The 16,041-nt window shown below is 38.0% G+C and overlaps 1 protein-coding gene across 2 annotated transcripts in view; it reads left to right on the top strand.

Moving 5' to 3' along the window:
* CA13 (carbonic anhydrase 13) overlaps positions 1–2,376 on the top strand; it is a 47,957-nt gene extending 45,581 nt beyond the window's left edge. For both annotated transcript variants that reach the window (XM_049633212.1, XM_049633211.1), the window contains one exon: positions 2,067–2,376. In XM_049633212.1, the coding sequence (XP_049489169.1) occupies positions 2,067–2,186 (120 nt within the window). In that variant the 3' untranslated portion in view covers positions 2,187–2,376. The remainder of the gene's footprint in view (positions 1–2,066) is intronic.
* The last annotated feature ends 13,665 nt before the right edge of the window (positions 2,377–16,041 follow it).

Here is a 16,041-nt window from a genome sequence, read left to right as displayed (position 1 = left end):
AAAATAAAATCTTAAAAAAAACAAATAATAAAAGACACCTCAAAGTATCATTTGTGGAGAGACCTGGCTGCTTGTATATGATGCATGAACTTATCTCCGTGGACTGTGGTTACAAACTGTTGCCTGCTTATTGTGGAGCACCTCTGTCACCTCTGCCTCCCATCCCGGCCAGGGCTGTGCAAGAAATATTTTAGGCTTCAGTTAGAGATGTGGGAAGTACGGATCCCCCTACTTCTCTGCCATGTAGGCCCACATCCATTTAGGCTTCAGTTAAACAATGATGACAGAAACTTAATAGATGTATCCTAGTCTGAATCTACTTGCCTCTGCGATTAGGTGACTAACTCGGCTTAGACAATGGAGGCTTTCATTCTCAATATGTAATAATTAGTCTTTGCTGAAGCAGAGCAGCAAAACAAACACCCAAAACTTACTTGTGTTAATTGACAATGTATTTTAGGTGAATATTTTTGTGACAGTAGAATTATTCAGTTAGCAGTCTTCATTTTACTACTGTAGACCAGTGCTAAATCTTGATAAAAAATATTAAATCACCAAGGAATTGGTGAATAATTTATAAATCATGCTTATAATAGAAAACTTTTCAGCAATTAAAAGTAGTGACATAGGGGTGCCTGGGTGGCTCAGTTGGTTAAGTGTCTGACTCTTGGTTTCTGCTCAGGCCATGATCTCATTGTCTCATGAGTCCAAGCCCCACATCAGGCTCTGTGCTGACAGTGCAGAGCCTGCTTGGGATTTTCTCTCTCTCCCTCTCTCTCTGCCCCACCCCTACTCACACTGTCTCTGTGTCTCTCAAAATAAATAAATAAACTTAAAAAAATAGTGACATAGATTTATGTTTATTGACAGGCAAGATATCTAAGATATATATTAATTAAAAAAATAAAGTTTCAAAAGAGCATGGCAGTTGAGCCTATTTTTGTAATAAAACACATTGTGTGTATGTGCATGTGTGCTCATGTGTTTATATAAAGAAGAACATCTGGAAGGATATACTCCATAATGTTAACTGTGATTATGTCTTGTGATTACTAGTAACTTCTGTCTTCCTCTTGATGCTTGTATATTGTATGAAGTTTGTAAGATAAGTAAACATTTTTTTTGTAATAAGAAAAATTAAGTTCTTTTGATGAGAAATATGCCTATCCCAGTTAAATTGTATTTAAACATTATCAGAGGTTGAAGGGTACTAGATGTTTACCATGGTTGTTGTTTCCAAGGCTCAAGTATGGTGAGGGCAAAATAATTGTTTCAGGAAAACAGTACTTAAAAGATCAAAATTCCATAGGATGAGGACCACAAGGTTCTTGTGCAAACTGAGGCCATGTTGTGCTGGAATACTGATAAGCGTTCATTGTAATTCCAAGAGTTGGAAGACAGCTATTGAAGGAATATAATCCAATGCATTACTTTATAGATGAAGTAACTGAAGGCTAGAGCTCAAGGTCACACAACTGGTCTGTACCAGGCCCAGAAATGGGACCTAGCCTTGAAAGCCAGTGCAGTGACCTTTCCACTGTCCTCCTCTGACTTGGTAGGTGACATTCTCTGATTCCTAGATATGGACTCTTTGAACCACATTCTAGATGTTGTTTCCTCCTATTACTTTCATCTCCAGATAAAGAATGCTTATGTACTTAAGTTTTTGAACCCATAGGTATTTGTATAGTGGTGAGAACTTAGTAGAAGTATTGTTTTATTATATATATGACTCATAATTTAGAACACTTTTACTGCAGTATTTTGGTTCCTGGTAAGGGAAAGGTTATATATGACTTTTTTTTAATGTTTATTTATTATTAATTTTGAGAGAGAGAGAGAGAGAGAGAGAGAGAGAGAGAGAGAGAGAACATCAGCAGACGGGAGGCAGAGAGAGAGGGGAGAGAGAATTCCAAGCTGGCCTGACATGGGGCTCTATCTTACAGCTGTGAGATCATGACCTGAGCCGAAATCCAGAGTCAGACACTTAACTGACCAAGCCACCTAGGTGTCCCCGCAGGTGTGACTTTCTATGCTGAAACGAACTCTTCTCTTGTTTTCAACAGCTGGCCACGTTCCGCACTCTCCTCTGTACCTCGGAGGGCGAAGCAGCAGCTTTTCTGTTGAGCAATCACCGTCCGCCACAGCCTCTGAAGGGCCGAAAAGTGAGAGCCTCTTTCCATTAAAAGTTGTCACCAGTCGACCACCCCAAACAAGTCGGTGCAGAAAAAAACAAAACACAAAAATCCCTAGTAACAGTTCTTTCCCAGGATTCTGGTTTACAGGTACCATATGGCTGCTGTCAGCTTCAGTACCACAAAGATCAGATCTCTTTAATCAAACTAATAACTTAACTCATCTGTCTCAGATTTTCCCTCATGGGTATCCAAACAGTAAACATTGTTTGATGTGTGTTAAAACCCATGAAGTGCATCTACTTCAACCTGTGTGAAAACATGGCAGGCATCACAAATCTCAGAATGTATTAAGATCTTCCCCTTGCCCTAGAGATTGAATCAGTCATATCTCTCAGTGATGTTTGGTGAAAAATTTAAATTCTTTTCCAGAATGATAAGATTGTGATATCTTTTTCTACACAAATGAGTCAGCTTGCTGTCTTGTTATCATTCCAATTCATAAAAAGTCGATAATACTTCCTTTTAAAGTGAATTTTTGTTTTGATTATGTTGTCGATGCTCATCGCATGGTACCTTTAATAGAATGAACAATATGAGTGCCCTGGGGGTGGGGGTGGGGGTGGGGGTGGGGATATAACTCCTTACTCTGTCTATTTCACAGCTCAAAATGAACCGATACCATTTTGGCAAGGAATTCCTCTGGATATAAATGACTGTTTAAACTTTAATGAGTTTTGCCCTATATCACAGTCATGCAGTAATGTTAATGATAAACTGGTTAATAATTGATTAGATACAGTGCTTGCCCAATGTATTGACATGGTTTGAGACTAACAGATTGCAGGGTACCACACAGGTGGAGTGCCCCAAGGGTATGATGGATGGGTCCCCCGCTTTCTCCTATGTTTTGGCAACAGAGCAGCAAACAGTCCCGTGAAGGTTAGTGTTGTGTCAACTGGTGGAAAACATTTACCCGGGCCTCGTATGAATGTGCCATGAGTCTACAAACCCTGCAACCCATTTCCTTGGCAAAGCCCATCTCCCCTTTGATACATGTCCCTCAATCTCATAAGTAATTTTGTAAATTGGCTTCTGATATTCATTTTAATCTATCGTCTCTCATATATTTTTGTTTGTTTTTGGTGAAGGAGGATGGTGGAAGTCCTTTTACTCTCTCTGGTACAAATGGAGCGACACTAAGCATTAATCACATTAAGACTTGAACACATGGTACGCTTCTGTCCTCGAGAGAAGTTTAGCTGAGTTTCCTTGATTTTATTAATTTGTGTCACACACCGCTTCTCCTCCAGATGTAGATTTTAATAATTCAAATTATTCTGCAGTAGTCTTCTTGATAGGATCACTGAGAATCAGTAAGTTGTGTAATAATGCTGTACTTGGTTGCAGAAGATAATCTCCTGAAGACTAATGTGGATATTGGTCATTTTTGTTTTCCCCCATCTAGCTTACCCTTCACAGGAGCTTGCCATCTAGTAAATATTTAACGAACTGAATGTTTTAAAATGTTTTATTTGATATCTTTGGTAATTATCTTGCTGCTTGGGATTAAATACATTATAAGTTAATGTAACAAGTAAAATGTAAGCTATCTCTTAAAAATGGTTTCCTTTTAAAGGCATGGTTATTAAATCTACCTGTGTCACCAGATGTTTTAATGGCTTTAAAAATACCAGTGTTGAATGGTAAAGTGTTTCTTTAGTTTGGAAGGACATGTTGTAAAGTATCCTAGTCAGAGAAAGAAGTCTGTTTCCTCAGAAAAAGTAATGTTCTGTTTGAAGGGGTGTATCATGGGGAGTGTAACTGCTTTTGCATGAGAGTTATTTGTAATTTATGGTTTCTGCTACAGTATTGCATCGGTTCTGTGTTACAAATTGGACTTTAGTAGACTAAAAAAGTCTACACAGCACTGATTATCTTGAAGATTGTGAACTTATTTATCTCTTAGGGGGAAAAGGTCTAAGTGTGTGTTGAAGTTGTTGATCTCTTAACAAGATTAAAGAGTTGTAAATACTAATATAGATCTCTTTTGTTTCCCATACGTGTATTGGATTTATGTTTATTAAGCACTTTGCATTTTAATTTAAGTTGAATCCAACCACAATAAAGAAAATGAGACAAACTTTGAACTGTATTAGGGACTTGTATATGCAAGACACAGAATGAGATTCGATTTTTACATTTCTTATTTAGAAGATAATCTCAAACTCACAGAAAAAATGCAAACACAGTACATTGTTTTCTGAATTATTTGAGAGTAAGCTGCCAACCTGCTTCTCTATCTTGCTACAGATTTTAATTTATATTTTCTACAAGTGAGGACATTGTCCTACATGGTTGCAACATGGCTAAAACAACCATGAAATTAATATTGCTTTATTATTACCCCCTAATCTATTTGAGAAAAACTTGTTCATTTAGTTGTCCAGTTTTCTTCAGTTGGAAATGATCCTCCAGTCTTTTCTTGGTTTTATGACCTTGACACTTTTGATGATTATAAGCCAGTTATTTTATAGAATGTCCCCCAATTTGGGTTTGTTCAAGGTTTCCTACGATTAGATACAGGTTATGCATCGTTGGCAGGAATATCAGAAAAGCAGTGTTGGATGCTGTGCTCTTCTCGTTTCATCCTATCAGGCAACCAATTGTGATTTTTTTCTCTTATGGAGAATATTCACTTTCATCACTTAAGACAGTGTCTGTTAGGTTTCTCCACTGCAACGTTGTTTACCCTTTGTAATTAACATATTTGTGTGAGGATGTGTTTTGAGACCACATAAATATTAATTAATTTACTTTATTAAGGACTTAGCAATTCCTAATTTATTCAGTTACTTATTATCATTATTACTATTATATTATCACTAATACCTTATCTATTTATTCTCATTCACAAATTTTTCTTTTAAAAATTTTTTTTAATGTGTATTTATTTATTTATTTTTATTAACTTGTTTTATTTTTTATTTTTTAAAATTTACATCCAAATTAGTTAGCATATAGTGCAACAATGATTTTAGGAGTAGATTCCTTAGTGCCCCTTACCCATTTAGCCCATCCCCCCTCCCACAACCCCTCCAGTAACCCTCAGTTTGTTTTCCATATTTATGAGTCTCTTCTGTTTTGTCCCCCTCCCTGTTTTTATATTATTTTTCTTTCCCTTCCCTTATGTGCATCTGTTTTGTCTCTTAAAGTCCTCATATGAGTGAAGTCATAGGATTTTTGTCTTTCTCTGACTAATTTCACTTAGCATAATACCCTCCAGTTCCATCCACATCGTTGCAAATGGCAAGATTTCATTCTTTTTGATTGCCGAGTAATACTCCATTGTATATGTGTACCTCATTTTCTTTATCCATTTATCCATCGATGGACATTTGGGCTCTTTCCATACTTTGGCTATTGTTGATAGTGCTGCTATAAACATGGGGGTGTCTGTGTCCCTTCCAAACAGCACACCTGTATCCCATGGATAAATGCCTAGTAGTGCAACTGCTGGGCCATAGGGTAGTTCTATTTTTAGTTTTTTGAGGAGCTTCCATACTGTTTTCCAGAGTGGCTGCACCAGCTTGCATTCCCAATTTCATATTTATTTTTGAGAGAGAGAGGGAGACAGAACATGAGCAGGGGAGGGGCAGAGAGAGAGGGAGACACGGAATCTGAAGCAGGCTCCAGGCTCTGAGCTGTCAGCACAGAGCCTGACATGGGGCTCCAATTCACAGACTGTGAGATTGTGACCTGAGCTGAAGTCAGATGCCCGACTGACTGAGCCACCCAGCTGCCCCCAAATTTTTCTTGATTTACCCAGTGGGAGCACCTTCAAGATGACTTCTGTGTCCTTTTGACATGTCCCTGTTTGCTTACTTTCTGACAGCAGTTTGACATGCCTGGCTCATCTCATTCTTTCCCTTTCCTAGTCCTAGGATCTACCATTTCTCCAAAGGGACCCTGCTAGTATTGAGAAAACCAGTCTGGGTACTAGATGATCTCACTGCTATTGGAATGTCACTACTTCTAGGTCCTCTCCATGGACAGAAGTTGGGAATGTGTACACACACATGTTCATACGTGCACACATACATCATGTGTATATACAGCTTCAACACTGGTATTTCTATATTTTTCTGTGTTAGGAAACATGATTTCACACTCATATGTCCAATTTCTGTCCAACTGCAAGTTTCATTCTAGTTCTCCATTTCCGTATTTGTAATTCTCTTTTCCAAAAGTAAGAAACCAGGCTTCTTCCATTATCCTCAACACATTTATTTATTTGACCAATTCTTCTGTATGTAACCGTATTCCATCACCACCTGCAGCCTCTCACCCCCACATTGCATGGATGCCCTTCTCACTCAGCTTGGGCTGTGATGTCCTGTGCTGGGCTGCCTGGACCCCTAAAGGGAAGGGAAAGGAAGGGAAGGGAGAAGAGAAGACCACATTTTGAAATACTCACTGGGCTGTTCATAGGGAAGTCCTTTATTTCTAACACAAGGTTATTGAAAATGTAGCTTTACCTATACACATTTCATCATAAGTGACAATGGAGTAGAATATTTTGTAAAAGCCTTTTAATACCTTTGGAGTGGGACTGCAGAAAATGTAGGCCAAGGAATAGTGGTCTCACTATGGAGGGTGGGAAGCCATCCCGGCCCATGAATAACTACCCCAACTTGCTCCTGTTTCAAATTCTGAAGAAGATTAATTGTTTTATATTAAGATTTCAATACCCATTGAAATGCAAACTCCTCTCAGTGGATAATTGTTTAAGTTGCCACCAGTCATTTCTACTTCAAGGTAACTGATCTTTGCATGGTGGGTTTTGGTGGGAATAACGTCTTTGATGGAAGGAATGTGAACATGGTACCAGAGAGCAAATGATCTGAGTGTTCACATAATCAAGGTGAATTTGAACCACGTCACAGTGTTGCCTACATGTCTCATTCTTACCTGTACCCTGACACCTCACACCAAGGACTGATGTATAGCAATGAACAGAATGCATTAGTTCATGCTTTATTGCATTAGTTCACGTAGATGGGCATATCTACGAAATAGATGAACAGAAACAATTTCCAATTAACTGTGGAGGAACTAGTGATGAGGCTTTGTTAGAAGATGCCTCAGAAGTTTACAAGAAGTTTATGCAACGTGACCTGTTGAATTAAGATTTGATGTGTTTGCTCTTTTTACAGCATAGCTTGTTAATAGTGGAAACATCAAATGTTGAATTTTTGTAACAAAAATTAAATTTATGCTGCCATACACTAACTCAGAAATTTGGGTATTTCATTAACTTGACTGAGTAAATTTTATGTGAGTTAAACTTTGACTTAAAAATGTTTATCGAATTGAATTACTTGCAGATTTTTCTGTTGTGGCTCAAACTCACCTGTACCTTCCTAAAGAGGAATTAATAACAAGCAGAGATCCCCTACCTCCTGTTATGGGCTAAGGAAAGTCTTCTTGCCTGAAGGTCTTCAACATTCCTACCAGTGTAAATCATCTGGTGAAAGAAAGTGGGTATTTTCACTTCCTTAATTAGGGGTGCCTTGGAGACTCAGTAGGTTGAGCATCTGACCCTTGATTTTGGCTCAGGTCAATGATCTCAGGGTTCATAGGATAGAGCCCCACGTCGGGCTCTGTGCTGGGTGTGGAGCCTTCTTGGGATTCTCTCCCTCTCTCTGCCCCTTCCCTGCTCATGCTCTCTCTCTCTCTCAAAATAAATAAGTAAACATTAAAAAATTTTAAACTTTCGTAATGAATCTGTTTTCAGCTCCTCTAAGTGGAGGGACTGGTCAGTTGATCTTAGCTATACTCGTTAGAGTTGCAAAAACTCTGGGTTTGTGTCTCAATGAGATCAGAGGAACCAATGCTTGGATTTGATTATACAAGTGAGAAAAGATGTTGAAAAACTAAACAGAACAGTGAGGCAACCTAGAGATCACCTTCCTTAAAGGAGGCAATATTCCTGGAGCCCAGGCACCATGGCCACCCAGGTGAAGTTGAAACTAGAGTAGACTTGACGACCAGGATCTGGTTAGTTTTTGGAGTCAGCCACTATTGAGACCTGGTTTGAGATAGAGAGAGGGGGAGACATACTCTGGGTTCTCCTTTTATTCTGTCCTAACCTAGTCAGATGCCAGATAATGTGGAAATATGAGAAATCATCCCTTCTGTCATACAGAGCAGATCAGTGGAAAGATCCAGGAATGGATCCGAGGAGAAACAGACTTAAAACCAGCCAGGGACCGAGGACTGGGATCTCTATTAAGCTCATCAAATGACTGTGATATTGGGCTGGAAGTCTCCAAAGATGGAAGAACTTTGCTAAACACTCCAATTCTGGAAATTTAATTTGAGCACAATTTGTCAGACGTCTGATATGTGCTAAATGTTATGTTAGGTACTAGAGATATAAAGATGATTAAGATATGGTTGCTTTTCTTAGCTCAAAATCTAAGACAAGTATAAAAACAAATTGCAACATATGAAATGTTATTAAGTATTTTAATTTCAGCTATCTATAGAGTGTTAAGGAAACATGGAAAAGATGCAAAAATTAATTCCAGATAAATTAATAGAGGCACAAAGATTTGCAAGTGTGATATTTTGAAAATTGGATTTTCTGGCTCTCTAATGTAGATTTGTATTTGGTGCTAGGGGGTAGAGAAATGGATCAGTGAGGACTCTTTTGCTTGAGAACAATAGGAACTCCAACACAACACGGATAAAGCAATAATGTGAAGCCACAGGCTACAATCAGCCCTCAGTGTTCCTACTTCTTGGCTGTCTCCACCTCTGTGGGCTTTGTTACCAGTCAGACTCTCCCTTCATAATGGGAGGGTAGAAGCCTGCACCTCTATACCTAAACCACCTCCTGTAAGCCACACCAATGGTAAAGGAGAGCTTCTTTCTTCAAAAACTTCAAAAAATGTCTGTCTTTCACTCATTTGCCTCAGTTGAGTCACATGTCCATCCTTATCATCATGGCCAGCAGATAGAACATCCGTTTGGAGAAGCAGGTGGAACTTGGGGCTAGTACCTGAGGAAGGGAGAAAGGCTCCTGGGTGACAAAAGCAATAAATGTCTACTCTGTAACTGAAAGAGTGGCTGAAGAGTGATCTGAAGAGAATAAAACTCATGAGCTAATTGATACCTTCCAGAACTCACCATCAGCCACCTAAAAGAGAATGAAGTTTCTCAAGCCAAAAGCAAGGTCAGCATTTCAGTAAAGGCACAAGATTTTTTTTTTTTAATGTTTATTTTTTTGAGATAGAGAACAGCATGAGCAGGGGAGGGACAGAGAGCGAGGGAGACACAGAATCTGAATCAGGTTCCAGGCTCTGAGCTGTCAGCACAGAGCCAGATGTGGAGCTCAAACCCACAAACCATGAGATAATGACTCGAGACAAAGTTGTATGTTCAACCGACTGAACCACCCAGGAGCCCCCGGGGCACAAGATTTTTAAAAGTTTTTTTGTTTTTTGTTTTTTGTTTTTTGTTTTTCTGCCAGTGCTTTGATACAATGTTAAGTCAATACTTTTTCACAGGGATGAGGAAGGATGGGTACGTAAACTGGAATCGGCAAACCTGGTAATGTCAGCAGAAAAGGGCTATTTGTTGATGCAATTCAGTTGGTGTTCCATGCAGGGCTCATATGTTGATGTTGGTTTCTGATCACTGTGGTCTGTCTCTCGCTGGCTTCTCTCTTGTTCCAAGGAGGCAGAGAGGTCTCTGTTAGCTTTCATCCGCATCTCTCTTAGTCTTCTATGGATTGGTCTAGTGATTGATCATACCTACTATTCTCAGTGCCTTTGTCTTTACAGGTGGCTTTAGGAAGTATTTTTGGAAAGCATTAACAAATGAACACATGAATGAGTAATAAATGCTCTGATTACGTGTAAAATTAGCACGTTTTGAAATCCACTCTTCTTCAATGAAATAACAAGTGTCCACAGGTTACTGACCTAAAATCTCAAGCAATTTCTCCCCTTAGGGAAATGGTAATCAATTGTGAAATTAATTCAAGATAAATGAGGGTGGAGGTTTAGATTGTAGTTGTTTCTTTTTTATTAAATGCACACACCCTTTCCCTAGGATGGTCTCCAACCACCGGAAGCCCTTCCTTGTTAGGGCCAAGGTCCTCCTAAAACCTCTGACTAAAACCTTCTGCTGCCATCATCTGGACAACTATGAAATTTTCTTCCACAACCTATGCCATGGACCATGGACCATGGCTCAAAGTGGTTTGCAGATATCTGGGGCCCCAGAGATACTTGTAGGGGGTCAGTGAAGTCAAAGGTATTATTTGCCTTTTTCAACTGCTTTGGTATTTGCACTGATGGTGTAAAGTGATGATGGATAAAATTGCTGATTTCTTAGCATAAACCAAGGCTGTGGCAATAAATGGTGTTAATAGTCATTTTCTTCTTGCATGCATCGTTTTAAAATGCCAATTTCTCTTAAGAAAGTCCTTGTTGTTAAGGTTAATTGGATTCATATTATTGAAAATTAGTTTGAGCTTAACTATTAATCTCAACTCCCAAGTACACATTTGTTTAACTTGGTGTGACATAATGGGAAATTTGCCAGAACTTCACCTGCATATAGAAGTATGGTAGTTTTCTTTAGGGAAAGCATTGTGCAATGATTTGAGTTGCAAACTGAACTAGACACTTTTTCTTTTTCTTTTTTTTTTAAGTAAACCCTACACTCCATGTGGGGCTTGAACTCACAACCCTGAGATCAAGAATCACACACGCTACCAAGCGAGCCAGCCAAGTGTCCTGCACTTTTTTTCATTGAGCATCATTTTTACATAAAAGAGCAACTGACAAACTGGATAGTCAGACTTGGGTAATCGGCAAATATTTTCCTGGAAATGAGCAAAGTGAGCTTTTCATTTCAAGAAAAACAACTAAAAGCGTTTGTTGGCAAAGATAAAATTAGAACTCTAAAGAGAAAATTAGGATTTTACATCTGCCTAGGCGAGCATGCCAGCTTCTCAATGCTTAAAGACATTTTTGATTAGACCAGCGGTAATTTTTTTAAATGTGATTTTTGTGATATCATCTAATGAATTGTGCCAACATTTTGAAGATATGCATAACTCGGTGAAGCAATACTTTCTAAACAAAAGGTGCGTGATGTTACAAACGCATGCACAGATAAAATATCTATTCACAATGCAAGACAGACCAATAAATTTTAGTGCAACAAAGTATGAAAAGTTCATTCATAGAGTTTATTTATATGTAACTTTTAAGAAAACGCCAATTGTTAAGTTTCGGTGTATTACTAAAGAAGAATATCCACAATTATCCAAAAAGGCTACTAATGTACTCCTCTATTTTCTACCTATGTGTCTGTGTGAAGCTGGATTTCCTACAAGCATTTCAAACAAAAGAGCCTAAAATGACAGATTAAATGTAGAAACAGACAAAAGAATCAACTTGTCTTCTAGTTAGCCAGATATTAGAGATTTACAAAAATGTAAGTGCCACTTACTACATTTTTTGTTTTATAAAATATTATTTTCATAAAATTTGTCATGTTCACTTATTTACTATATAAGTCCATTATCTTTAGATGAACTGATACATAAATGCTTAATATTTTCTCAGTTGTAATTTCTAGTACAGTGAATAACAGCAGATATAACCCACATTAACAAAAGCTCTTTGAGGTCTTCAGTAACTTTTCTTGTTTGTTTCTATTTTTTTTTATTTTTTAAACTTTACATCCAAATTAGCATATAGTGCAACAATGATTTCAGGAGTAGATTCCTTAGTGCCCCTTACCCATTTAGCCCATCCCCCCTCCCACAACCCCTCCTGTAACCCTCAGTTTGTTCTCCATATTTATGAGTCTCTTCTGTTTTGTCCCCCTCCCTGTTTTTATATTATTTTTCTTTCCCTTCCCTTATGTTCATCTGTTTTGTCTCTTAAAGTCCTCATATGAGTGAAGTCATAGGATTTTTGTCTTTCTCTGACTGACTAATTTCACTTAGCTTAATACCCTCCAGTTCCATCCACATCGTTGCAAGTGGCAAGATTTCATTCTTTTTGATTGCCAAGTAATACTCCATTGTTTACGTGTACCTCATTTTCTTTATCCATTCATCCATCGATGGACATTTGGGCTCTTTCCATACTTTGCCTATTGTTGAAAGTGCTGCTATAAACATGGGGGTGCATGTGTCCCTTTGAAACAGCACACCTGTATCCCGTGGATAAATGCCTAGTAGTAGAATTGCTGGGTCCTAGGGTAGTTCTATTTTTAGTTTTTTGAGGAACCTCCATACTGTTTTCGAGAGTGGCTGCACCAGCTTGCATTGCCACCAACAACGCAAAGAGATCCTCTTTCTCTGCATCCTCATCAACATCTGTTGTTGCCTGAGTTGTTTATGTTAGCCATTCTGACAGGTGTAAGGTGGTATCTCATTGTGGTTTTGATTTGTATTTTCCTGATGATGAGTGATGTTGAGCATTTTTTCACGTGTCGGTTGGCCATCTGGATGTCTTCTTTAGAGAAGTGTCTATTCATGTCTTTTGCCCATTTCTTCACTGGGTTATTTATTTTTTGGGTGTTGAGTTTGATAAATTCTTTATAGATTTTGGATACTAACCCTTTATCTGATATGTCATTTGCAAATATCTTCTCCCATTCGGTCAGTTGCCTTTTAGTTTTGCTGATTGTTTCCTTCACTGTGCAGAAGCTTTTTATTTTGATGAGGTCCCAGTAGTTCATTCTTGCTTTTGTTTCCCTTGCCTCCAGAGATGTGTTGAGTAAGAAGTTGCTGTGGCCAAGATCAAAGAGGTTTTTGCCTGCTTTCTCCTTGAGGATTTTTATGGCTTCCTGTCTTACATTGAGGTCTTTCATCCATTTTGAGTTTATTTTTGTGTATGGTGTAAGAAAGTGGTCCAGGTTCATTCTTCTGCATGTCACTGTCCATTTTTTCCCAGCACCACTTGCTGAAGAGACTGTCTTTATTCCATTGGATATTCTTTCCTGCTTTGTCAAAGATTAGTTGGCTGTATATTTGTGGGTCCATTTCTGGGTTGTCTACTCTGTTCCATTGATCTGAGTGTCTGTTCTTGTGCCGGAACCATACTATCTTGATGATTACAGCTTTGTAGTATAGCTTGAAGTCTGGAATTGTGATGCCTTCTGCTTTGGTTTTCTTTTTCAAGATTGTTTTGGCTATTTGGGGTCTTTTCTGGTTCCATACAAATTTTAGGATTGTTTGTTCTAGCTCTGTGAAGAATGATGGTGTTACTTTGATAGGGATTGCATTGAATATGTAGATTGCTTTGGGTAGTATTGACATTTTAACAGTATCTCTTCTTCCTATCCAGGAGCATGGAATCTTTCTCCATTTTTTTTGTGTCTTCTTCAATTTCTTTCATAAGCTTTCTATAGTTTTCAGCGTATAGAATTTTCACCTCTTTCGTTAGATTTATTCCTAGGTATTTTACGGTTTTTGGTGCAACTGTAACTGGGATCAATTCCTTGATTTCTCTTTCTGTTGCTTCATTGTTGTTGTATAGGAATGCAACTGATTTCTGTGCATTGATTTTATATCCTGTAACTTTGCTGAATTCACGAATCAACTCTAGTAGTGTTTTGGTGGAATCTTTTGGGTTTTCCATATAGAGTATCATGTCATCTGCGAAGAGTGAAAGTTTGACCTCCTCCTGGCCGATTTGGATGCCTTTTATTTCTTTGTGTTGTCTGATTGTAGGGGCTAAGACTTCCAATACTATGTTGAATAACAGTGGTGAGAGTAGACATCCCTGTGTTGTTCCTGACCTTAGGGGGAAAGCTCTCAGTGTTTCCCCATTGAGGATGATATTAGCATTGGGTCATTCATATATGACTTTTATGATCTCGAGGTATGCTCCTTCTATCCCTACTTTCTTGAGGGTTTTTATCAAGAAGGGATGCTGTATTTTGTCAAATGCTTTCTCTGCATCTATTGAGAGGATCATATGGTTCTTGTCCTTTCTTTTATTGATGTGATGAATCACGTTAATTGTTTTGCGGATATTGAACCAGCCCTGCATCCCCGGTATAAATCCCGCTTGGTTGTGGTGAATAATTTTTTTAATGTATTGTTGGATCTGGTTGGCTAATATCTTGTTAAGGATTTTTGCATCCATGTTCATCAGGGAAATTGGTCTATAATTCTTTTTAGTGGGGTCTCTGTCTGCTTTTGGAATCAAGGTAATGCTGGCTTCATAGAAAGAATTTGGAAGTTTTCCTTCCATTTCTATTTTTTGGAACAGAGAATAGGTGTTTCAAGAGAAACAAGAGAATAGGTTTCAAGAGAATAGGTGTTAACTCTTCCTTAAATGTTTGGTATAATTCCCATGGAAAGCCATCTGGCTCTGGACTCTTGTTTTTTGGCACATTTTTGATTACTAATTCGATTTCCTTACTGGTTATGGGTCTGTTCAAATTTTCTATTTCTTCCTGTTTCAGTTTTGGTAGTGTATATGTTTCTAGGAATATGTCCATTTCTTCCAGAGTACCCATTTTATTGGCATATAATTGCTCATAATATTCTCTTATTATTGTTTTTATTTCTGTTGTGTTGGTTGTGATCTCTCCTCTTTCATTCTTGATTTTATTTATTTGGGTCCTTTCCTTTTTCTTTTTGATCAAACTGGCTAGTGGTTTATAAATTTTGTTAATTCTTTCAAAGAACCAGCTTCTGGTTTCATCGATCTGTTCTACTGGGTTTTTTTTGTTTTGTTTTGTTTTGTTTTTTTTTGGTTTTGATAGCATTGATTTCTGCTCTAATCTTTATTATTTCCTGTCTTCTAGGTTTTGGGTTTTATTTGCTGTTCTTTTGCCAGCTCCTTGAGGCATAAGGTTAGGTTGTGTATCTGAGATCTTTCTTCTTTCTTTAGGAAGACCTGGGTTGTTATATCCTTTCCTCTTATGACCACCTTTTCTGCATCCCAGAGGTTTTGGGTTGTGGTGTTATCATTTTCATTGACTTCCATATACTTTTAAATTTCCTCTTTAACTGCTTGGTTGGCCCATTCATTCTTTAGTAGGATGTTCTTCAGTCTCCAAGTATTTGTTTCCTTTCCAAATTTTTTCTTGTGGTTGATTTCGAGTTTCATAGAGTTGTGGTCTGAAAATATGCATGGTATGATCTCGATCTTTTTGTACTTACTTAGGGCTGATTTGTGTCCCAGTATATGGTCTATTCTGGAGAACGTTCCATGTGCACTGGAGAAGAATGTATATTGTGCTGCTTTAGGATGAAATGTTCTGAATATATCTGTTAAGTCCATCTGGTCCAGTGTGTCATTCAAAGCCATTGTTTCCTTGGTGATTTTTTGATTAGATGATCTGTCCATTGCTGTGAGTGGGGTGTTGAAGTCTTCTACTATTATGGTATTACTACCGATGAGTTTCTTTATGTTTGTGATTAATTGATGTATATATTTGGGTGCTCTCACGTTTGGTGCATAAATGTTTATAATTGTTAGGTCTTCTTGGTGGATAGACCCCTTGATTATGATATAATGCCCTTCTGCATCTCTTGACACAGTCTTTATTTTAAAGTGTAGATTGTCTGATATAAGTATGGCTACTCTGCTTTCTTTTGTTGACCATTAGCACGATAGATGGTTCTCCATCCCCTTATTTTCAATCTGAATGTGTCTTTAGGTCTAAAGTGGGTCTCTTGTAAACAGCATATAGATGGATCTTGTTTTTTTATCCATTCCATTACCCTATGTCTTTTGATTGGAGCATTGAGTCCATTGACGTTTAGAGTGAGTACTGAAAGATATGAATTTATTGCCATTATGATGCTTGTAGAGTTGGAGTTTCTGGTCGTGTTCTCTGGTCCTTTCTAATCTTT

The sequence above is a fragment of the Panthera uncia genome, chromosome F2 (genome assembly GCF_023721935.1).
Source record: "Panthera uncia isolate 11264 chromosome F2, Puncia_PCG_1.0, whole genome shotgun sequence".
Taxonomy (NCBI): Eukaryota; Metazoa; Chordata; class Mammalia; order Carnivora; family Felidae; genus Panthera; species Panthera uncia.
Note: the sequence above shows the minus strand (reverse complement) of the source record. Positions and strands in the feature narration are given on the sequence as shown.